This window comes from Chiloscyllium plagiosum, unplaced genomic scaffold (genome assembly GCF_037043375.1).
Source record: "Chiloscyllium plagiosum isolate Xiang-an unplaced genomic scaffold, Cpla_swu_hap1 HiC_scaffold_32, whole genome shotgun sequence".
Taxonomy (NCBI): Eukaryota; Metazoa; Chordata; class Chondrichthyes; order Orectolobiformes; family Hemiscylliidae; genus Chiloscyllium; species Chiloscyllium plagiosum.
This window is the reverse complement of record NW_028270170.1, coordinates 23358691-23384279: the sequence shown is the minus strand read 5'-3', so window position 1 is coordinate 23384279 and position 25589 is coordinate 23358691. Positions and strand designations below refer to the sequence as shown.

At 38.9% G+C, this 25589-nt stretch overlaps 2 protein-coding genes across 2 annotated transcripts in view; one reads left to right on the top strand and one right to left on the bottom strand.

Annotated features, from left to right (window-relative positions):
* LOC122539634 (N-acetylneuraminylgalactosylglucosyl-glucoside beta-1,4-N- acetylgalactosaminyltransferase 2-like) overlaps window positions 1-2280 on the top strand; it is a 37399-nt gene extending 35119 nt beyond the window's left edge. The window contains exon 10 of the mRNA XM_043674633.2: window positions 1847-2280. Coding sequence (XP_043530568.2) covers window positions 1847-2064 — 218 coding nt within the window. The 3' untranslated portion in view covers window positions 2065-2280. The remainder of the gene's footprint in view (window positions 1-1846) is intronic.
* A 10354-nt stretch (window positions 2281-12634) lies between these two features.
* tut1 (terminal uridylyl transferase 1, U6 snRNA-specific) overlaps window positions 12635-25589 on the bottom strand; it is a 28178-nt gene continuing 15223 nt past the window's right edge. Inside the window, exons 8-10 of the mRNA XM_043675121.2 lie at window positions 19003-19125; window positions 16580-16672; window positions 12635-15549 (exon numbers count right to left, since the gene is read on the bottom strand). Of these exons, the coding sequence (XP_043531056.2) occupies window positions 14468-15549; window positions 16580-16672; window positions 19003-19125 (1298 nt within the window). The 3' untranslated portion in view covers window positions 12635-14467. The remainder of the gene's footprint in view (window positions 15550-16579; window positions 16673-19002; window positions 19126-25589) is intronic.

Genomic DNA, 25589 nt, shown 5'->3' with positions numbered 1-25589 from the left:
ATAATCTTCCTTTACTTACTTGGCCAGAACTCTCAATCTTGAAAACATCTCTCAAGTCTCCTCTTACCTTTCTTTGTTCTAAGGATAACAGTCCCAAATTTCCTGATCTCTTCTCATAACTGAAGTTCCTTTTCCCAGAGAAAAAACTAATAGTCTTCTTCTGTATCTTTTGTAAAGTCTTTATGTTTCCCTTGAATTGGTACTCATAATTGTCCGCAATATTCAATCAGAGAACTAACCAGTGTTTATGAAGTTGCAGAATTATTTTTTCTGCTTGAATAATCCTCTATCTATAAGCTAAGTTATCAAATTGCATGTTAACCATCTTATCAGCTTGTCCTCCCATCCTTACTAATTTATTTATCTGAGCACAAATGTCTTTCCACTCATCAACACTCTTTTTGCCATCTAGTTATCATCTTTGCCTACTCATCCCGCCAAAATACATCACTTCACATCTTTCTGTGTTAAACCTATTGAGGTTTTCTGCCCGTTTCACCATCCTACCTATGATATCCTGAAAGTTAATTATCTTTTTAAGATGACCACTACTTTTCCAAGTGTTCTAATCTAGATAATTTTATAAAAGAGTAATGAATCCAAAACAAACTCTCAGGGAGCATTTCTGTTAAAGACCTCCCAAAACATTAATCTACCACCAGCTCTTGCTTCCTGTCACTGAGTGAATTTTATATTGATAATATCAATTTTCTCTTAATTCCATAGACATGCATTTATTCAATAAGCATCCTGTGAGACATTTTATTGAATAGCCTTCTGAATAGCCATTTATACATCTGTTGCATTACCCTGACCAACCTCACCAAAGAATTAAATCAATTAGATGAATATCATTCACCTTTTAAAAAATCTATGTCGATGATCAACAGATATATTTCTAAATGAAAATTATTTAGAACCTGGTAATGAATTTCAATAATTTCCCTACCATGCATTGGCCTTTCCTTAATTATCCTCCTTTTTTTGTCTCTGACTTTTCAATAATCCAGCTATTTACCAACCCATCCAGTCTGATATTTCCAGAAATTTTCACTGGTGTCCAAGTGTCAAAATAATGTATCTGTAATTTCTGTTATTCCCTTTTTGTTAATCCAAGCAAGTTTGCTTTTCTTTTCACATGCTTCAATTTTTACAACTGACCTATTCGATGGTCTCAGGAAATCTCTGTACATCAGATATCCTGTATCCTATGTAATACCACAGTGAATGTGTTTAATAGGCGAAAGTGAGGACTGCAGATGCTGGAGATCAGAGTCCAGAGTGTGGTGCTGGAAAAGCACAGCAGGTCAGGCAGCACCCAAGGAGCAGGAGAATCGACATTTCGAGCATAATCCCTTCATCAGGACTTACGCCCAAAATGTCGATTTTTCTGCTCCTTGGATGCTACCTGACCTGTTGTGCGTTTCCAGCATCACCCTTTTGACCTGGAATGTGGTTAATAGTCTGTTTTCTTTTAAGTTAGCAAAATTGTTTCAAGCAGTAAAAAGGCTCTGTCAGCAGTGTTTAGCAAATATACTCATTGGTTTAAAAATCTACAAAATAGAATGATAAATAGCTGTTTAAGTGTAGAATTGAAAGTTACAAATACAATCTAAAATTAAAATTTTCTCCATTGAATATAATGGCTTCTATTTCACTCAAAGTGGGTTCAAATGTAGAATATCGACAGTAAGGTTGAGTAAAATGAGTATTTTTAGATGCACAGATATTCTGGAACTTAACTTTGGATAAGATGTTTTTCTTGTTCCTCATTACTTCAACATCTGACTGTTCTTCTACGATGCAGTGATACTGATAAGGAAATGTTATTTTGTATCATTCCTAGAGTTTTTCATTGATGGCCTTGGTAGTTTACTTGTGGGATCGTGCAATGATGTCCGTATTGGTCACCAGAAGAAAGTAAAACAAACGCAGGAATCTCTGAAGGATGTTGAAAGGAGATATGCAACATTTAGGCATGCAAACAAGCGTCAATTCAAATCCCGTCTTGCATTAGTTCATTTCAAAAATTGGCTTAAATGTTACGCCCAATACAAACACTGAAGGGCTGGGTTACCTTTGTTTTCATCATTTGCTGTACCTGTTTCTTCTCTTTTGCACAAATGGAATTGATTTGAAATGAGCATTTATTTGAAGCCAAAAGATTTAATTCTTGGGTAATGGTAAACACATCCATGCTTTATTTTAAATGGTACAAGCCACAAAATAATTAGAGATGAATATTGCTTCTTCACTTGTTGTTGATGATTCTCTAGCCAACTGCAAGAAGGAACTATGCTTCTCCTTTAAATTCTTTTTAAAAATTCATGTTAAAACTTAATTCTCTGGTATGCAGGTTCATTTTAATCTAACTTAGCTTTCCATTTATCTGGAGACGTGTGCAATATTATAGTTCAGAGGAATGAAAGAAAGTTTCAAATGAGAAATGTTTTTTGGTCTGTTAAAGCTTATTTTTGCAATAAATGTTATCTACAACTGCTGAGCCCTTGCAAAATAATTATTAACTCGTAGCAATATTGATCTTGTGCAGTATTTATTGTTTGTTATGACCTGATCTGACAACAAAACAAAATGGTAGAGGTGTCCCATTCTAGCAATGTAGGAATCAAAGGAATTACAATTAGATTTAGTCTGGTTTTAGTTTAGACTCTGACTCCAGATTAAGGCTGTATATCTTGCTTTTGCTTCATTCTTGGTGCTAGGAGAAACTAATTTGCACTGTCATACTATTGCAAATTACCCCTAATCTGTCACCATTGTAGTTAAATGTCAATTCAAAAATGATGTTCTTTGGCTTTTATTGTTTGGGTGATTGTTTTAACCACTTATCACTTGTTGAATAAAGGGAGTTTGGAGGCAGAATATCCACTTGATTATTTTCAGTCATTTCCATTTATTATCTTTCACTTCTCTTATCTGATATCAGCCAATAATCTGAGTATAACGATTGTTTACCAATAGGTTTTGTTACGACAGAGGCTCCACCAATCTTGCAGGCCGCAACAGAAAATAAATAAAAAATACTTCCTGTTACCAAGATGATCAATCCAACACCTTACCTATATCAGGTTTTAAGAAAAATATGTATCAATCAAGTTTCGTAATTGTATCAATTGTTTATTATCATGCCAAAAGGTAATCAATAAATATGAAATAACTGATTAACACACACAATCAGTTATATGGAAGAATCTCTCCCTTGCTTCAGGAAAAGAGAAAAAAAATTAGATTTTTTTTGGCAGAGATTGGATTTCTGAAAAATAAAAGACTTTGACTAATGGGTTATCATTGAAGACAAAGAGACAAAGTACGGAATGTTCTAGAGCCTGTTGCTGTCATGTCCTGGCTGGTATAATGAAGTCACTAATTGTGTATGGCTCTCAATGAAATCTTACAGGCAGAGCTTTCCCTGGAAAGACAATCTTGACACGTTTCTTCAATCACTCTTTCGAGAACAAATAGGATTCATCTTGAACCCAAGGGGGGATTTCTGTATCTTCACTATAGAAAATACAAAAAAAATCCAGTAATAGCTTTAAATCCAAACTTGAAAGAAAGCAAGGACGATAGTTAAGTTATACTCAGCAAACTGATGGAGCTGAGATTCCAGGTGGACGTCATACTAAGGTCTTAAAACAGGTGGAGAAAATAAGCCAGTACATCAGTTGATGTTAATTTTCTAAAATACTCTTGATTCAGAGAAGGTAGCATCACACTTGAAATTAGGAAATATAACTCAGTTCTTCAAGATAGGAGGGAGGCAGAAAACAGGAGACTATAGGCTAGTTACTTTGATGTCTGTTTTGTGGAAAGTGTTAGCATTGATTCTTAAAGAAATTATAACTGTGCACTTAGAAATAGTCAAGGTGATCAATAAGAGTCAACATTGTTGTTAAAGGGAAATCGTGTTTAACCAATTTGTTGGAAGGAATTACATGAACTTTGAACAAAGGGGAGCCTGTAAACATACTGTAGTTAGATTTTCAGAAGGCATTTTAATAAAGTGCCACATAAAAGTTTATTGCAGGAAATAAAAGCTCATGGTTTAGAGGTAGCACATTAGCATGAATAGAACATGGGCTGGCAGGCAGAGAACAGAATATAAGAAGGTGATGGCATAATGGTATCATCACTGAACCAATAATCTGGGTCTTGGGGACATGGATTAGAATCCCATGAGGGCAGAGGGTAAAGTTTGAATTTAATCAGATTTTTTTTAAACATTAGCTTAAAGGCGACTGTGTAACAATTGGTTAATTAATGTGCGATAGGGATGGACATCTGCTATTGATGGACATGAACTCTAGATCCACAACTATATAGCTGACACTTAGCTTCCCTCTGAAATGGCCGAGAGCCAATCAATACAAGGGCAACTAGGGATGGATAACATCCAAATCCCACACATTGGTGCAAAAGAAGGAAGTGCTTGTGTGATTGGCAGAATGGAGTCTACTCAAGCCTCAACTTTCTACAATTTAAATCAATGGCTTTAGATAAGGGGAGCAAAGGTATTGTTGCTAAAACCTCAGACAGTACCAAGGTAGGTAGGAAACAATGTTGTGTTTAAACTTAAGGAGATCAACAATGGATATAGAGCAAACTTTGTTTTAACTGGCACCTCACGAACCAGTACTCTCGAAAAACTGGCAAAAATTATAGACCTCAAATACCAGGAGTTTACTGTATTATTCTGTCCAGTTATCATAGCCTTTTTAATTTATTTACCTCAATGTAATATACATGTTGTTCAATCTAATGGCCACGTGAAAGTCAAGTCAATTTCTGCTCAAATATTGCAGTCTACCACAATATCTGTGTTATCAGTTGAGAGTGCAAGTGTCTGCCCATCAGTTTTATTTAAGGCAAAGTTGCATTATTATTTAAGTGAATTGTGCTGTAAATACATTGATTATGTGGACCTCTTGATTATCCAGAATACTTGATACCTGAAATGAGTGGGTTCCCCTATGAGGAAAGATTGGACAGACTAAACTTGCATCCACTGGATCTCGGAAGACTGGGGGATGACTTGATTGAAGTATATAAGATCTTGAATTGTCTCAACAAGATGGACATGAAAAGGGTTTTCTCTAATGGGCGAGTCCAAAACTAGGAAACATGGTCTTAAAATTAATTAATTAAAATTAAATTCTAAAAGGTTGCTCTTTGAAAGCAGAGGTGAGATGATTTATTTTGTTCAGGTCGACTAAAAAAAACTCAAATAAATATATTTAACATAATCCATGAAAACTGAAGTCATCCAAGCAATATTAAATATAATGTGGCTTTGCAAAAGTTTATGTTATTAAGTTCAATTTTACTCATTTGCTTTTTTTAGTACAATACTTTTCTCACAATGGATCCACTTAAGATTTGGAATCAAATTTGTTGTTGCTATCTTTACTTTAAGTTGTTATTATCTTCAAAATCTGGCTGCATGCGTTGTCCAATCCTAGAGATGGAAGTCATTCAAGTGAATTCCTTGTGGCATGGCGACCTAAACTGAGCACAATAGTTTTGACAAGAAAAAACCACCATAACCTTTACAAACATCAATAAGGATCGAGGGTTCCTCTGACAATGTAAAGACATACTTGGAAGAAGTGCCAAGCAGCAAGTCAGAAGGAGAGATCTGCCCCTTCTAGTAGAGGACTTCCAATTATCCAGTTGTTGAAATAAACCAGTTGTAAATTGAGTATACTAACTGGTGTCCTATTTTGCACCCACATTAAGCCAAGCTTTGCACTTGAAATGGAATTTCCAAAACTTTAATCTTATTATGCAATTGCCTTTTCACAAAACGTATTCATTAAAATGAATATGTTCACTACAGGTTTTCACTATGTTGCCCATTCCATTCATTAAAATTCAGAATTTTTTTAACCTACTGAGATTAACAATCCTTACCAGTTACACATCCCACACACATAATGGACAGCCATGTATATTGCAGATCAGGGCACTAGTTATATTTCATGATTGTGGGTATCAGTTATAATAGAACCTTTAAAATGTATCATATACACCAGCCATTTTGTACAGTTCTGTCCAAACAGTGGTCAAGTTGCTTCAGTTATCTGTTCACAACATTAACAACTTAGGTAATTGCAAACTAAAACGTTTTGCACCTTTAATCATTGACAACTACTTATAAAAGGGAAAAATATGGCTGCATAAATATAATATTGCTATTTAAATTAAAGTATTAGCATTTTTAAAATATATACATACAAGTTTTCAAATATTTTTACTTATCATTCTTTTCCCCCATATTCTTAATGATTTAAATCATTTTGAGATAGACATGAAACCAGATGGACACCTGGGATTGACTGGGCACCAGAAACGACAACAGTAAAACTGGCTGTGTCAATCCTCTGATGTCCTTCTTACTAATATCTGGGGGTTAGTGCCAAGGTTGGGAGAGCTGTTTCACAGACTAGTCAAGCAACAGCCTGACATGGAATCACACTGTACAGTCGATGTGTCAGACACCACTATCATCATCATCTCTGGATACGTCCTATCCCACAGGCAGGACAAACCCAACAGAGTGGGCCGCACAGTGGTATACAGTTGCCATGAAGGTTCTCAACATTGATTCTGAACTCCTTAAAGTCTCATGGCTTCAGGTTAACCATGCGCAAGGAAACCTCCTTCCGATTTCCATGTACGCCCCTCCCTCAGCTGCTGAGTCAGCACTCCTCCACATTGAGCAACACGTGGATGAAACACTGAGGGGGCAAAATGCACTCAGGATTGGGAATTTCCATGTCCACCGCCAAGATTGGCTCACTAGCTGGACTATTCATCAGCAGGTTAGTTCCTAAAGGACATAGCTGCTAGACTCGGTGTGCAGCAGGTGGTGAGGAACCAACAAGATAGAAAAACATACTTGACCTCATCCTTACCCATTTGCCTGCTGCCAACACATCTGTCCATGACAGTATCAGTAAAAGTGACCATCGCATTGTCCTTGTGGAGACAAAGTCCCACCTTCACATTAAGAATAACCTCTATAGTGTCGTGTGGCACATCATCGTTCTAAATGGAACAGACTTTGAACAGATCTAGTAACTCAAGACTGGGCATCCATGAGGCGCTATGGGCCATCAACAGCAACAGAATTGCAGACCATCTCAATTTGCAATGTCATGGCCTGGCATATTCCCCTACTCAACCATTACCATCAAGCCAGGGAATCAACCTTAGTTCAATCAAGAATGGTAGAGGACATGCTAGAAGCAGCATCAGGCATACTTAAAAATGAGGCATCAACTTGTTAAAGCTACCAAAAGGATGTACTAGCATGCCAAACACCACAAGAAGCAAGTGATAGACAGAGCTAAGTGATCCCACAACCAATCAGATCTAAGGTCTGCCATATCCACTAGTTGATTGTGTTGGAAAATTAGACAACACACTAGGAGAATCAGCTCAACAAATGTCCCCATCATCAATTATGAAACAACTCAGCACAACAGTCCAAATGATAGAGCTGAAACATTCACAGTAATCTTCAGCCATAAGTGCCAAGTGGATGTCCCAACTCGGCCTCCTAATGCAGTCCTCAAAATCACAGATGCCAGTTTTCAGCCAATTTGATTTACCCCACATGATATCAGGAAACGGTTGGAGGCATTGGATATGCAAAGGTTACAAGCCCTGACAACATTCCAGCAATAATATGGAAAACCTGTGCTCTCGAACTTGCCACACCCCAAGCCAAGCTGGTCCAGAAGTGCTACAACATTGACATCTACCTGACTAACTACAGTCCCAGCAGTCTATTTTTCTTTATTCATTCACAGGATGAGGGCATCACTGGTTAGGCAGCATTTATTGCCCAGAGGACAGTTAAGAGTCAGCTACATTGTTGTGGGTCCGGAGTCACATGTAGGCCAGACCAGGTAAGGACGGCAGCTTCCTTCCCTGAAGGACATTAGTGATCCAGATGGGTTTTTCCAGCAATCGACAATGGATTCATGGTCATCATTAGACCAGACTTTTGTTGAATTCAAATTCTACCATCTGATATGGCACCCTAGCAGTCTAATCTTGATTCCTGATGAAGGGCTTTGCCTGAAACATCGATTTTCCTGGTCCTGGGATGTTGCTTGACCTGCTGTGCTTTTCCACCACCACTCTGATCTAAACTATTCTTGATCATTAATAAAGTGATCGAAGGCATCATCAACAGTACTATCAGGCAGCATCTGATCAGCAATAATCTGCTCAGTGATGCTCAGCTTGCGCTCCACCAGAGCCACTCAGCTCCTTACTTTATTACAACCTTCATTCAAAGATAGAGCAAAGAGCTGAATTCCAGTGGTGAAGTGAGACTTCAAGACTGCAGAGTGTGTTATCAAGGAGCTGTAGCAAAACTGGAATCAATGGGAATTACAGGGCAAACTCTCCAGTGGTTGGATTCATATCTGGTTCATAGGAGGATAGTTGTGGTTGTTGGTGGTCAGTCATCAGGACCTCACTGCAGGAGTTCCTCAGGTAGTGTCCTAGGTCCAACCATCTTCAGCTGCTTCATCAATGACGTTCCCTCCATCATAAAGTTAGAATTGAGCAAGTTTACCAATGATTGCACAATATTCAGATACGGAGGCAGTCCATGGTCGAAGGCAACAAGCCTTGGACAATATTCAGGTTTGGGCTGACAAGTGGCAAGTAACATCACACCATATAAATGCCACAGAATAACCATCTTCAATAAGAGACAATCTAAACACTGCCCCTTGTCATTCAATGTCATTGAAATTACCATCTCGGAATACCCCACTATCAGTGTTTTGGGGGGGGGGGGTCACCATTGATCAGAATCGCAACTGATAAAATCGCTTATCATAAACAGTGGCTGCAAAAGCAGATCGGAGGCCAGGAGCAATGCAGTCAATCAGTCACCTCTTGATTTCTCAAAGCCTGTCCACCATCTATAAGGCACAAGTGAGGACTGTGGTAAAGTACTCCCCATGAGCTTGGATGGGTGCAGCTCCAAAAACATGCAAGAAGCTTGACACCATCCACCTTTTCACACCTTTTGAATTTGAGGCTCAGGATCTCGTAGCCACTAGATTTTAACCTAACCAACATAACACAAAGGCTCTGTGTGCATGTCTCTAACAAGAAATTAATAGTTCTAATTGCCAAAGTAACTTAAAAACTTACCTCCACGTTTTAAAAAATGAACTACCTTTTTGATCATTTTGAATTAAACAGAATCATATTAATTAGAAGGGTTCAAACAAATAACTGGAGTTTTATGTTGTGTATCAAGAATATATTTTGCACCTTTTAAGTAAATAAGTGTTAATATGGTTGCTCAGTATTCCTTGTACTGTTGCATTTTTGTATCAGTTTAAATGATTTTTTTTTCATTGTCCCTGGAACTTGAGCATCAGTAGGAAAACCACTGTTTATTCTGCTTAATTGCTCTCTAGAAAATGATGGGAAACCGCTGTGGTCTATAGTGTAAGCACACCCGAAGAGCTGTTGGGAAGGGAGTTCCAATCTCAGTGAGGAAATGGTGAAATATTTCCACAAAAGGATGGTAGGCGGTTTGCAGAGGAACGCACAGGTGCTGCTGTTCCCATATGCATATTGCACCTGTGCTTTGGACAGTAGAAGTTGGAGAAGCCAAGAGGATTGGCAAATTGAAGTGCATTTTCAAGACAACTTACATTGCTGCCACTGTTTGCCGGTTGTGGAGGGAGCAAACGTTTATGGCAATGGATTAGGTGCTGATCAGCGAGTTGCTTGGTGGTGGATGATGTTGACCTCTTGTGAAGGTGCACAAATCCAAGCAACTGTCGTGTATTCCACTTCTTGTGTTTGTGAAAGGGTTGTGAAAAGTCAAGAGGTGAGACACTTGCTGCAGAATTCCCATTTTTGAACTATTTTTGTAAGTACAGTACTTATATAGTTGGTCTAGCTAGTTTACTGGTCATTAACAATTCCCCTGGATGTTGATGTGGAATTCAGCAATGGTAAAGCCTGAGATGTCAAAGAGAGATGGCTAGATTCTCTCTGAATAAGATGTTCACTTCACTGACACAAATTTGTCACTTCTCAGCCCGAGCCTGAATGTGGTCTGGGACATGCTGACTCAAAGCAGCAACATTCATTTTTAATTTTGTGCACCTAATAGACCTTGTGATCTGGTCACTGATGTAAAATTTTATAGAATTCTATCACTAAATCAAAATGTAGATAAATCATTGCTGCAAATTAGATAGTTTCAAACAGGAACTTTGCAAGTACAGATTGCGACTAAAAGTCAATAAAGCTACATGTCTTACAATATTGTTAGCTCAAGTAAATTTACCACCTTAAAACTTAAGTGAGGAAAGAGCTCTAAAACATCCATTTTTTAATGTTATGCAGTCTTTGCTCACAGATTGCTCAAGATGTTTCCAACAGAAAGCATGCAGGATATCATTTTGTGCATGTACCCCTAATTGTCCCCTTTGCAATGAATAACATTTTAATAAGCACACCTCATATTACCTTCCTGGGTAGCTTTCCTTCCTGTCATACCAATTGCCTATTGTATGGAAATACAATTCTGTTTTTCATGCCTGTCATTCAAAGCCCCCAAGTCAATATAATCTCCATTCATCATGGTGAAGTCTCAACATAAGAGTTGCTATACAGAGCATCACTGAAAAACGATCAACTGTTTACTTTCATTTCTACAGCCGTGATTTGAGTCCACTCCAAAAGTTGATTTCACATGTGTAAAACCACCATCCATCTACCTTGATGGTTTCAGTTAACTGCTCTTCTAGACATAATGATAATTTCAGCTCATATTTCCTTTCCACAAAAAGCAGCAAAGGGCAACTTTTTGATCCTGTATTCTCCTTCTCCCCGTTTCATGCTCAGTGACTTCCTCCAAGATCCAATGCTACGTATTCTTCCATTAATCCCACCCAATTGCTAATTCCTTTCAAACCAGACATCCTCAGTGCAGAGAAAAATATTTCTTTTACAGTTGCCAGATTCTGATATCAACATCAACCTCATTTATCTATTCTTTCACAAAGTTTCTTCAACCCAAAATTCTGCACCAGTTTTTACATGAACCATTTTGCAAAGTTAGCCTACCTACAAGAAAATACTGAAAAGGGCAAATTGACGCAGCTCGGTTTTATAAACATGCTATAACGCGCCTGGGAGAGTACAGTGATTTGGTTTGCAGGTATAAAATGGAGATCAGTGGAGAGGTGTGTGGGTTCAGAGATGACCAACAGCATTCTAAAGAAAAATCAAGAAATGAATCACAGGTCAATTAAATGATCAGATATTATTTTTCTCAAGTCTAAACCAGGTTATCTGTCAAACTTAGGGCTGAGTAATTAAAATTTTCAATCAGCATTAGGAAACAGCAAAGAAATTGAGAGTACAGATAAGATATGAAGTTTATGAATTAAAATTAATAGCTTAAATAGTCTAACTCAACTTTTTGTTTTTAAATCCTTTATTCCCTCTTTAACTCCATGAACAAGCATTTCCAATGTCTTGTTTGCAATTTCTGCACCATGTGGGAACTTCAGGGCAGTTCACTGATCTTGGGGGTCTAGTGGTGTAGTGAACATTTCCAGCTTCTTCAGGTGGAGCTCAGATTTTCCAAGCCTGTGCACGGATATGCGAAGGTAGCAGGACAGTTTGAGTGGTTAGCAAGAGACTCAAGATCTTGGACTTCATAAACAGAGAGAGAGTACAAAAGCAGGGCATCAGGCTGAACGTTAGGCTGTGTTTCAGCCCCAAATACAGCTTGACATCAAGGTTTGGTCATTACGGGATATGAGGATGCAGAGAGATTTACTCGAAAGGCAGCAGGACTCGGGGTTCTTAGTCACAAGTTTAATTTAGAAAAACTGCATTTGCTTTCCTTAGGGCAAAGGAGATTGGAAAACAATATCCAATGTACGAAGATTATGACAAGTTTCAATAATGTAGACAAGGAAAAACTGTTCGCACTAGTTGACACTAAATCTGTCTGGCCTGGCCATTCTAAAGTTTCATTCAGAGATGCATAGGGAATGACAGGAAAACAGATTATTACCACTTGCTGTTCAAACTGAGTGTTTCTGCCCACCCAGGTGACAGATATGGAATCAATCAATCAATCAATCAATCAATAACACCAGAAGGTGATTAGGTGGTCACTTAAAGGAAATAAACCTATATAGGACCTCAGCAATGAACAAGCAGATGATTGAGGCTGAGCTGCTCTTTAGAGAAGTTGCCCTGGTGTTGGACTGGGGTGAACAAAGTTAAAAATCTCTCAACACCAGGTTATAGCCCAACAGGCTTATTTGGAAGCACTAGCTTTCAGAGTGCTGCTCCTTCATCAGGTAACCTGAAGGAGCAGTACTCTGAAAACTACTACGTCTAAATAAACCTGTTAGATTATAACCTGGTGTTGTGTGATTAACTTTAGAAAGGTAGCAAACTCAATAGGCCAAATGGCCGCCTCCTGTGATGTAAATGACGGACTCTAAAAATCAGTGCCATAAATGTTTAGCAAAATCTGAAATTAATGGATTGTCTCCACATAAACTTAATTAAATACCATTAGCTTAATACAACTCAATACCACAGGGAAAATAAGAGAGTTTATTTATCATAAGAAAACTATTTTTAGAAATAACAGTTAAGTTTAAAACATATTGTATAATTCTCATAGAAATTCAAACTATAATAATATATGTGCATAAAACTGAGAACACATCTGTCACATTTACAAGTGTGAATATTGAGAGAATGAAATCAAGATCCAAATGTTGTTTTATTCTGATGTAGTGGTGGAAATATACAACTTCTTTCTGATCTGCAGACAAACCAAAATTAGATTTTGTGGCTTCAAAACAGCTGCACCTTAATAGCATAATCCTGCATTAGTATATGCTGTGGTCATTATGATACCAATAGTTTATCGAAGCCATCAGCAATGACAGCACAAGACTTTAAGAGCATATGTTAATTATAAAAGCAATAACGTCATTTTGAAGAAAGACATACATCAAAACCTGGATTATGAAAACACAAAGCTACACATTTATCAGATTTACAATGTTATTCTGAGAACAGGAACATTCAAAATTGATACTGTAGAATTCCAGGAACCACTTGATCACCAATTATCATTGAGTTTCCTTTGGCTTTGGTGCACTATATTTCAAAAAGGTGTTAATTAATTTTGTTTCAAATGTTTTCCCAATCATATGCTGTTGCCAAGCATGAAAATTTGGGATAAATTCAGCCCAGAAGAATTTTTTTTTATAACTGAACGATGGTACTCAATAAGGTTCTTCTCCTCTCATTCCGATATTGTCTGCCTGTTTGCAACCGTCAAAAAAAAATCCTTCCCACTGCTCTGACATATAATCACAATAACTATCATCGAACCCTCTAACCAGATTATGAATTCAAAGTTACAAACTTTATGGAGCAGTTTACTACACGCGAACAGCGTGTTTTAAGATGCTTGACTACTACCATTCAATATTTTTAATAAAGGATATCTACATTTAGGAAATTATAATACTATTAATTTAAGTTTGTAAAACAATTAGAAGGAGGTTAAAAAAAAACACATCACTCCATCAACTCTAACGGTTTGTTGTAGTTATGCATTATTATAAAATGCTCAGATAGTGTACATCAAGCAAACACCTGCTTTTAGGAAATATCTTTTAACTATTTTCTTCATAGTCATGTTAAAACGTTAGCTTTCACATCTGTGCCTAAATATATTTTATTGTTTAAAAAATACAATTTAAAAAAGTCTTTGCCATATCAGTGTAAAGAATAAAACCAAACAGATCAATTCAAAAAGAAAATTTCTACAACAGAATGCAAATAAAAAGCTAGCCATGAATACATTATTTACAGTGCCCAAAGGACAAAATTCACTGTCAATGAATCCCTGAGTTAGCACGTTCATGTACAAAATCAAACATTTCATTTATACTTTGTAATTTAGTCTGTCAAGCTCAAACCCACCACATTTGCAAAATAAGACAACAAATGGATAAGTCTTTTGAAATCCAGTATTTATCTGAATTACAGGAAACATGTCTACTGGATTTCTCACTAGCTAAATACAGTTAACAAATGCTCACTATACAAACAGAAGGCACATGCCATTTTTTCTGCAGGAAATTGGCTTAATAAGAAGCTTCGTCAGTGTTACATTCACTGTATTTGTATCTAATAAAGGTATTTATTTTGAACCTGGAATTAATAGTTATACTATTTATATAAAAATACATTCCTGCTCAGATTTATTTAAAGTTTTCAAAAAAAACAAACTTCTTTGTCCAATTCAGAATAATTTTTTCAGTTAATATTTCAGAACTCAATTCACTGTTTTAAGGAAAAAAAAGTCTTTCAACTGAAGTCAAATCAATGTAACAACCTTGGTGTTTTACTCAGATTTTTCAAAGCATTTTTCAGTCATCTTGGGAACAAAGGATTCTAGAAAATGAAAGAATTCTGGAAATAAAGTAGTGTGTTGAATGGGGGTGACTCTGATCATCGTCCTTGTGTCTTCATTACCACCAACCAGGAAGGCACAGAGTGTAAACGTTATTAATGGGCTGGATTTATCCCCACGTCCCTCCTGCTGCAATATAGCTGCACTAACCTTTTCTTCAATTTCTAAGGAATTGACCACCTCACCTGTATTTGCATCAGGTTCAGTTGTTCTAAAATGGAGCTGACGTCTCATTTTTCTCCGCCCGACCCATACTCTGCTCCAAACTTCACAATGCCAGGTCACTTTTCGCCGGTATTGTACAGTTTCAATTCTTGCTTTCTTCGTGCTCGATATTTCAGGTATTTCCTCGGCAGGATGTTTTCTCTTCAATCCAATGTTGTCTTCATTGTCACTGTCATTCCTACTTCCATCAAAGCTACTGATCTTTATATCATCAATTCGCACACCACTTCCCTCAGTGCATGTACAACCACATTGAAGAATAGTCTCCATCACATACAGGACAGCATGACATACCTTGTTAAACCAAATTTCCCTGAAATCTGAAGATCCATGCAACTTCTCCCTTGTTTGCTCTGAGAGGCAAGATAATTTGAAAGGAATAGTCAACACATTCCCACTATGGTTCAACTCTTTGACTGGACTACAATCCACTTCTGGAGAATGTGCTGGGGAACAGTCGGTACTATTTAGAGGTTGAAACAATCTGACAATGCCCCAGATCTTCCCTTTGTTTGACTTTCTCTGATACTGCAGACTACGACAGTACTTGAAGGCTTCATCCAATTGTCGCTTAAACTTTTGTCCTGTCCTTTCATTAATGTTTCCAGAAATATTGTGACTCAGCTCAAACGGATCCTGGATATTAATTGGTCCAAGTCGGAGATTTGTTTCTGATTCGGGACCAATGAAGTCAGTCACAAGATGAGCTTTACCTTCACTCAGCGATATTACCGTTCCAGCAAAGTCAAACTGTGAATAAAATTTGTAGAACTCTGCAAGAAGCCCACCTGTCATGAAAAAATAAACCCAAGAGATAGATTTATCAATAAATTGCAACATTTTAAACTTGTTTAAGAAACTGTCTTTGTGGTTTTAAATGCTGGTGAATGAAAACCCTTTCACTTCACGCACCCACTACCAATGAGTACCACAAGTTTGGTGAAGCAGTCAGCCCTCTAATATCAGTTGATCATTTCAAACAAGAAATGCTGCAGATCACAGCGGGTCAGGTGGCATTCATGTTCACTTACCTTCTCTCCATTTTGAGTCAAAATGGTAGCTTGCTTTCTCTCCATGGATGCTGCCTGACCTGCAGTGATCTCCAGCATTTCTTGTTTTCAGAACAGATTCCAGCATGTGCAGTAATTTGCTCCTCAGTTGATAATTTGTCCACTTGCCATACCAACAGTGTATGGTTGTTGAGTTACATAGGCAATTAATGCAAAACTAGCAATTTTTTACTGGAGCTGGATAAAGTTTGCCTGAACATATATTATAAAGCACCCTGACAGTCAGAGGACAGAGCAAAATATTATCCTATTAATTTAGATTGCAGTCAAATCCAAATGAAAGGTTAGTACTTAACATATTGTACCACATCGTCCCCATAGTTCTAAAGTTTTGACAAATAAGCAGATATTTTCTATTATGTATGGACATTATAATACAACTTGGTGGCACAGTGGGCGGCACGGTGGCACAGTGGTTAGCACTGCTGCCTCACAGCACCAGAGACCCGGGTTCAATTCCTGCCTCAGGCAACTGACTGTGTGGAGTTTGCACATTCTCCCCGTGTTTGCGTGGGTTTCCTCCAGGTGCTTCAGTTTCCTCCCACAGTCCAAAAATGTGCAGGTTAGGTGAATGGGCCATGCTAAATTGCCCGTAGTGTTAGGTGCAGGGGTAAATGTAGAGGAATGGGTCTAGGTGGGTGCGCTTCAGCAAGTCGGTGTGGACTTGTTGGGCCGAAGGGCCTGTTTCCACATTGTAAGTAGTCTAATCTAAACTAAATTTTAAAAAGATCAGTAACTAAATACTTACATAATCCTTCAGAATTTGGACTGGGTTCCACTTTAGACTGATTACTTGGAAAAGTACAGTCCCAGCCATCAATTACACATTGGTCACCCTCATCTCAACACAAAAAGATGCTCAAATTAATATTCACTTCAGTAAAAATATTCCACATAATTTAAATACAGACATAAAAAATATAATGACTAAAACCTGCATTATATGTTTTTTTAAAGATCAGTTATCTACTAAAATTAGGGTATCTTCAGGACCTATTTCAGCAAATGCTAACTTTACTCAGTGCATTCCCATCAAAATAAGGATGTTAACATTTGATTTATTTTAATCCAGAGCTTGGACAATCACACTGATTTTATTATCTACTAACATCTAATGAAGAAGACATAATTCATCTGCACAATAAATCTTTTTTACAGTATATTACAAGGTGTTGTGCTATCCTGGTCTGAAATATGGACAAAATATTTTATGGACTATGGGGTATGTAAACAATGCCCAAGTAATGTACCTTCTATGGTTAAGTCGTCTCAGGTCAGCCATTCCTAACTTATTAATGGAAAAATACAAAGGTGGTAGAAGGGTTTGACCATAAGGTATCGGTGCAGAATTAGGCCATTTGGCCCACTGACTCTGTTCTATCATTCAAATATAGCTGACATGTTTCTCATCCCAGTTTTCTTGCCTTTTCCATGTAACCCTTTATCCACTTACTAATCAAGAATCCACCTATCACTGCCTTAAATACGCTCAGTGACTTGACCTCCAGACCTCTGCGAAACAAGTTCCATTGATTCACCGCCCTCTGGCTGAGGAAATTCCTTAGCTCTGTTCTAAAGGGTTGCCCTTTCACTCTGAGGCTGTTTCCTTGTTTTCTAGTCTCTCTTATTAGTTAAGACATCTTTCCCTTGTCTATTCTGTCCAGGCTTTTCAGCATTCTGTAAGCTTCAAAGAGGTCACCCCCACCAACATCCTTCTAAACTCCAACAGGTATAGACTCAGAGTCCTTAACCAATCCTCATATCGCAATATGTCAAGCACTTCATCCCTGGGATCATTCTTGTAAACCTCTTCTGGATCCCCTCCAACGCCAGTACAACCTTCCCTAGATACAGGGCCCAAAACTGCTCACAATATTCCAAATGCTGTCTGACCAGAGCCTTATGCAGCCTCAGCAGTAAATTTCTGCTCTTGTTTTCTAGCTCTCTTGAAATGAATGTTAACTTTGCATTTGACTTCCTAATTGCCAACTGAGTCAGCATGTTAACCTTAACAGAATCTGGAGATAGAACTCCCAGGACCTTTTGTGCTTCAGATTTCCAAAGCCTTTCCCCACTTAGAAAATAGTCTATGCTTCTGTTCTTCCAACTAAAGTGCATAACCTCATTCTTTCCCACCATTGTAGTCCATCTGCGATTTCTTTGCCACTCTCCTCGTCTCTCCAAATCCTTCTGCAGCCTTCCCGTTTCCTCAGCCCTAACTGTCTTTCTACCTATCTTTGTGTCAACTTCAAACTTAGTAACAATGCCCTCAGTTCCTTCGTTCAGACTATTAATGTATAACATGAATACTTGTGGACCCAATACTGAACCCTTTGAAACTCCACCAGCTGCCGTCCTGAAAAAGACCCCTTTAAGTCTACTCTCTGCCTTCTACCAGCCAGCCATTCCTCTACCCATGCCAGTACCCTGCACCTAAGACCATGGGCTCTTATTGTAATTAGCAGCAGTGTCCATAAAGGTTTCCAGTCAGTATCTTCTCTGTTTGATTTCAGTGGGTGGGTAGGTGAGGGGGTATTGCCTGACTTGCTGAAAACTTTCAGCATTTAGATCAGGTCTCCAATAACTATGGTATTTTGCTTTTGTTAACTTTTGTACTTTGTCTTGTAAGTTTTTGCAGAGATGCAAAATTTTGTGCTCAAGGAATGTTAAGATTGGGGAATGCAATCTATTGTAGATTGTTAGCAATTACTAATAGGAAAATGCACCTTCAAGGTAAGGGAAAGCTCTCCTTATACTGCTCCAAAAATGTCTTCTCCCATTGGCAAAAAACTCAGCACTATTTCACTGCGACACTTCTATTTCTATTGTAATCATTAAATAAAACTTCCCAATGAGTTGTTGATCTTTAACAAAGAATGGCACTGTTGTACTTTACAAAAATGAAAATAATTCAGAAAACTATCAAAGTATACAGTTAAACGTGCATTGGAAGAAGTGTCCTGGAAGTATGGAATAAAACATGAAGTATAAGAAATTAAATTCACCATCCTCTAGAATTTAACATAAGTAACTTCCAATAGTTAAGAAATGTGAAATTTGAACAGTGAGCTCCAATTGCAACAAATCACCAGAGGATATTTCAAAATTTATAAAGTATCTTTTAATTGCATTTTAGTTTTGAATGCATGGTCTGCTTTTTCATACCCATACCTGCAAGTTCTTTTAAATGGTTCACAGTTGGGAGAACTGGTGGTGTCCTGTTCTGAAGGAAGAACACAACCAAGAGAGTCACTGCATAATTATTCATTAATGGCCCTCCTCCAAAAGGATTTCCTGAGATAAAAAGGGAAAAATATACACATTTTTGTCAAATTAGGTTTAAAGTTAAATACCTGCCACAATTTTAATTCATTAATAATGAAAAATCAGTTTTAACAAGTAAGACTGAACTTGCAATTCTCCAGCATTCAATTGCAGATTATTTCTGTGGATTCTAATGCCAGAAATGCCACGTCTGACTCATTGAGGTGTACAGCGTGGAAACACACCCTTTGGTCCAACTCATCCTTTCCAACTAAATATCTTCAATAAATCTAATTCCATTTGCCAGCATTTGGTCCATGTCCCTCAAAACCCTTCCTATTCATATACCCACCCAGATGCCTTTTAAATGTTATAATTGTACCAGCCTCCACCACTTCCTCCAGCAGCTCATTCCATACACACACCACCTTCTGTATGCAAAAGTTGTCTTTCAAGCACCGATAAGGATCACTTGGCTCTTTCAATTTTTTTCGAACTCTCTCCTTTACCATCTCCTCTGTTGAGGACAATTATTTCAACTAAGAAATGACTATGGCGGGGAAAACTAGCACAGGTGGATGAGAGGATATAGAGCACTGGGTTGGAAGGTGTGGGAATGGTTGGAGCCCACAATGTGCCAAGTGTTCAGAAGCCAAGATACCAGGTGAGTGAGCAGTTTTGGGCATCAGGTAAGTGAATGAACACCTAAGTCAGGGGTCCAGCATCAGAGACTGTCTGGCAGACAACATTCCTTCTCAGCTGCACAATCATGAAACTCCTTAGGGGGTTCCACACACATACAATCAATGTGGGAATTGTTTGACATTGTTGCAATACAGCAGTGAGCCCTTCTGTTAATTAAACCAAAGGTCCAGAAAAGCTCACCACACCTCGTAATCTGTTAAAACAGGAGTGACAGAGAGCTCCCGAATTCTACTATTTAAAAGAAAATAAAATCAATTTATTCTTCAACTCTAAAAGGTGAACATTACACAACAACTAATCACAACTCTAAGCTTCCCTTTCTCTGAACTGATTATTGCCTACCTCCAACTCTAACAATATACTGTTCCAATAAAACACTCATTAAAATTACATTAACAATTTCAAAACCATACAGCAGCTGCCGTCTTTGATATCTGTGTTCTTCCAGCTGAAGAGCTTCCTGGGTCATCGTCTTTCATTTTACTGGGAGTATGTTTCATATGAAAAGGTATCTTTGATACAGAGTGTTTCGACATCTTGGGTCTATTTTGATGGCAGTTACTCTCTCTGATTTTCGGAATGCCTGCCTTTATTATATCCCAAACACCAAACCATCCCATTGGTTCATTGTTGGCAAAACAATAAATTCAAACTTGATTGGGTTTTAGTATTCTGGGGTATAATTTAAACTGATCAGTTAAATTTGAATTGTCAAAACAGCAACCAACTTAGGTACCTATTTCACAGCCAAATGTTACATATTTTTAATTTTCCAGTACACTCAGACTGCTCTTTTAAGCTCTCAGTGCAGAACAGCATTCACTCTCTCAAAGGTACAGTACACACCTTCAACTTCATAACACATGCAGTTCCAGATGTTGCTAGTATACAGGGTCCTTGGAGGTCCAAGGAAAATCAAATTTGGGAAAAATAGAGGATGTGCTTGTCAGACTAGGGGTGAGGAATTTATATCCAGATGGGGTGACATGACTTGGGATTCAGTTTAATAGTTACCCAGCAGTTACATTAGAGTATTAAAACTCCAACTTTTCCTGGGTAAATATTAAGCTGGACTGAGCCAGAACCCTCAGAATTCTCCAACTTTAAGGGACTTTCTTGGAGGATTCCAGATGCAGGGGATCATCAAGGTTTTCAGTTTTACAGGCTATTCCACCGGGAGTCAACCATCGCAGAATTCCCCAATTCCAGTCTGTGCCATTGCAAAGATTATCTAGCCATCACAATACCTGGGTCAAAACAAAACCTGGACTGGAAACACTCAGCAAATCAGACATCAAATATGGAGAAGCAAAGTTCATATTTGAAGTGAATGACTTTTCATCGTAACTTTTTAAATTGGCCAATAATGAGAAATATGTCACTGTTTCTGTGTCCTTGGAAGCAAATGCTTCCAGTAGTTTGTGTTTTCATATTAGAATCTGCGTCTTGCTTTCGTCAAGGTTGTCAGAGATGTGCAGGTCAGGTGAATTGGCCAAGCTAAATTGCCAGTAGTGTTAGGGGAATGGGTCTGGGTGGGTTGCTCTTCGGATGGTCAGTGTGGACTTGTTGGGCCAAAGGGCCTGTTTCCACACTGTAGGGAATCTAATCTAATCTAAAATAATGTAGTGGTATGAGGCATTCTCTGGACAAGGGTTGGAATCATACCCTGTGGACTTGCCAGCAGAAATCACTGCAATGTGAGCGACAACCTAACTGCATCACTATGCAAGCTTTGAAAAGATTTGTAGCTCAGGTTGAGATTCTAGATGTAGGTTTGCTCGCTGTGCTGGAAGGTTCATTTCCAGGCGTTTCGTCACCCTACTGGGTAACATGTTCAGTGGGCCTCCGGGCGAAGCACTGCTGACAATTCCTGATTTCTATTTATATGCTTGGGTTTCTTTGGGTTGGTGGTGTCATTTCCTGTGGTGATGACATTTCCTGTTCTTTTTCTCAGGGGGTGGTAGATGGGGTCTAACGCGATGTGTTTGTTGATAGAGTTTCAGTTGGAATGCCATGCTTCTAGGAATTCTCGTGCATGCCTCTGTTTGGCTTGTCCTAGGATGGATGTGTTGCCCCAGTCGAAGTGGTGTCCTTTCTTATCTGTACGTAAGGATACTAGTGAGAAAGGGTCATGTCGTTTTGTGGCTACTTGGTGTTCATGTATCCTGGTGGCTAGTTTTCTGTCTGTTTGTCTAATGTAGTGTTTATTACAGTTCTTGCAAGGTATTTTGTAAATGACATTATAGAGTCATAGAGATGTACAGCATGGAAACAGTCCCTTCAGTCCAACTCATCCATGCCGACCAGATATCCCAAACCAATCTAGTCCCATCTGCCAGCACCCGGCCCATATCCCTCCAAACCCTTCCTATTTATACACCCATCCAAATGCCTCTTAAATGTTGCAATTGTACCACCCTCCACCACTTCCTCTGGCAGCTCATTCCTCATACACGTACCATTCTCCACACAAACAAGTTGCCCCATAGGTCCCTTTTATATCTTTCCCCACTCACCCTAAACCTATGCCCTCTAGTTCAGGACTCCCCAACCCCAGGGAAAAGATTTTGTCTATTTATCCTATCCATGCCCCTCATGATTTTATAAACCTCTATAAGGTCACTCCTCAGCCTCCGACGCTCCAGGGAAAATAGCCCCAGCCTGTCCAGCCTCTCCCTATAGCTCAAATCCTCCTAGTAAAATCCTTGTAAATCTTTTCTGAATTCTTTCAAGTTTCACAACATTTTTCTGATAGGAAGGAGAACAGAATTGCATGCAATATTCCAACAGTGGCCTAACCCATGTCCTGTACAACTGCAACATGACCTCCCACTCCTGTACTCAATACTCTGACCAATAAAGGAAAGCATACCAAACACCTTCTTCACTATCCTATCAACCTGTGACTCCACTTTCAAGGAGCTATGAACCTGCATTCCAAGGTCTCTTTGTTCAGCAACACCCCCTAGGACCTTACCATTAAGTGTATAAGTCCTGCTAAGACTTGCTTTCCCAAAATGCAACACCTCGCATTTATCTGAATTAAACTCCATCTGCCACTTCTCAGCCCATTGGCCCATCTGGTCCAGATCCTGTTGTAATCGGAGATAACCTTCTTCGCTGTCCAATACACCTCCAATTTTGTTGACATCTGCAAACTTACTAACTGTACCTCTTATGCTCACATCCAAATCATTTATGTAAATGACAAAAAGTAGAGGGCCCAGCACCGATTCTTGTGGCACTCCACTGGTCACAGATCTCCAGTCTGAAAAACAACCCTCCACCACCACCCTCTGTCTTCTACCTTTGAGCCACTTCTGTATCCAAATGGCTAGTTCTCCTTATATTCCATGAGATCTAACCTTGCTAACCAGTCTCTCATGGGGAACCTTGTCGAACACCTTAATGAAGTCCATATAGATCACATCTACTGCTCTGCCCTCATCAATCTTTGTTATTTCTTCAAAAAACTCAATCAAGTTTGTGAGACATGATTTCCCACACACAAAGCCATGTTGACTATCCCTAATCAGACCTTGCCTTCCAAATACATGTACATCCTGTCCCTCAGGATTCCCTCCAACAACTTACCCACCACTGATGCCAGGCTCACTGGTCTATAGTTCCCTGGCTTGTCCTTACCACCCTTCTTAAAGAGTGGCACCACATCAGCCAACCTCCAGTCTTTCGGCACCTCACCTGTGAGTATCGATGATAAGATATCTCAGCAAGAGGCCCAGCAATCACTTCTCTGGCTTCCCACAGAGTTCCAGGGTACACCTGATCAGGTCCTGGGGATTTATCCACCTTTGTGCATTTCAAGACATCCAGCACTTCCTCCTCTGTAATACTTTTGCTTGTTGTCTGTATAGGATCTTTCAAGTTCATTAGCTGCTGTTTTAGTGTGTTGGTGGGTTTGTGGGCTACCATGATGCCAAGGGGTCTGAGCAGTGTGGCAGTCAAACCTACATCGAGAACCTCAACCTAAGCTACAAATCTTCTCAAAACTTGCTAAGTCCTACAGGCACAATACGCAAAAAATGGCCCGAAAATGTGAAATGAATGTCATCTAACAGAGTGCCACCCGTGAACTGCTATAATTGCTGCATGAATGCCTAAGAAAACAGGTACTACCTAAATGTCTTCAATACAAACCTACCCTTAACACCCCGCTAGCCAAAAGAATAGCAGGGCAAAATGGCCGCACAATGCTTAGAGAAATGATTAATGATGCCCACAACAGACTCCGTAAATACAACTGGGAACGTTTGCACCAAAAATCTTTACTCACTCGTGCAACAGACCATGAATGGACAGACACAGTACAACAAGCCATAGATATTAGACAGCGACAAACACAAAGTGAAAAAACTAGACAAACTTACACAAAGTAACACTGACAACACAGAAGCATGGATTTTTAAAAAAAACTTATCTGACCGACCCTTAACAGACACTGAAAAAGCTGGCTTAGTAAGAGGATTAAATTACAACTGCCAGGATGCGGACAAGATTTCTTAGCTGCATTAGAAACAACACTGAAAGACAACCAACTCACAGAAAAACCCAGCAAACTATCAAACAGGGAGTCGCACCAACATTAAGCAGAAAAAAGGAGGGAAATACACTCAATACACAAGAAAGGAAAGCTCTGGAAAGACAAAAAAAAGCATTGTTATCCTACCTGCAAAGGATGCTTGACAGTCATTCTAAATCGAAGAGACTACATTGAAAAGGCGAACGCACTACTTACAGATGCCAACAAGTGGCAATGGACCCGACCCCACCAGCAGAGAACCGAATTACAGCCCTACTCAAAAAACTTCAGAAATCTGGATAAATAAATAAGACCGACTTCCAAAAAAATGAAACCAGACGGATCCAACACGCCATGCTTCTATGGATTACCCAAAATTCACAAACCAGGAGCCCTCTCAGTCCCACAGTCTCGCTTCCTGGAACACCAACTTACAGATCGGCCAAGGGGCTACACCAAAGACTAAAACACTTAGTAGAAGACTCACACCACTCTACATTACTATTACTCCAATTCATTTCCTGGAGTGGAACACCAAAAATGTAACATTCTTCCTATTGTGCCCAGAATTGGACATACCAATCCTGCTGAGGCCTAATCAGCTCTTTTTGAAGTTTCAGCATAACCTCCTTGCTTTTAGATTAGATTAGATTCCATACAGCATGGAAACAGGCCCTTTGGCCCACCAAGTCCACACCAAACCTCCGAAGAGTAACCCACCCAAACCCATTTTTCTTTGACTAATGCAGCTAACACGATGGGAAATTTAGCATGGCCAATTCACCTAACCTGCACATCTTTGGACTGTGGGAGGAAACTGGAGCACCTGGAAGAAACCCACTCAGACACAGGGAGAATGTGCAAACTCCACACAGACAGTCATCAGCGGCTGGAATCGAACCTGGGAACCTGGTGCTGTGAGGCAGCAGTGCTAACCACTGAGCCACCATGCCACCCACTTTTTATTTCATTTTAAAATTCAAAAAGCAAATGGCCCTGTCTGCTTTTTCAAATTTTCTCAACTTGTATGCCATCTTCAAAGATGTGTACATCTTACTTAATATCTCTTCCGGCACCTCTTTACAGTTGTACCATTTCAGTCATATTGTCCTTCCTCAATCTTAGCAATAAAACCCATTACTTCACAATATCTGCTTATTTTAGTGGTCAGTTACTTTGTTCATTTCACTGTTTACAAGATTTCCAGATTTCATGTCATCTCCAGATTTCATTGCTCTGTATACCACCA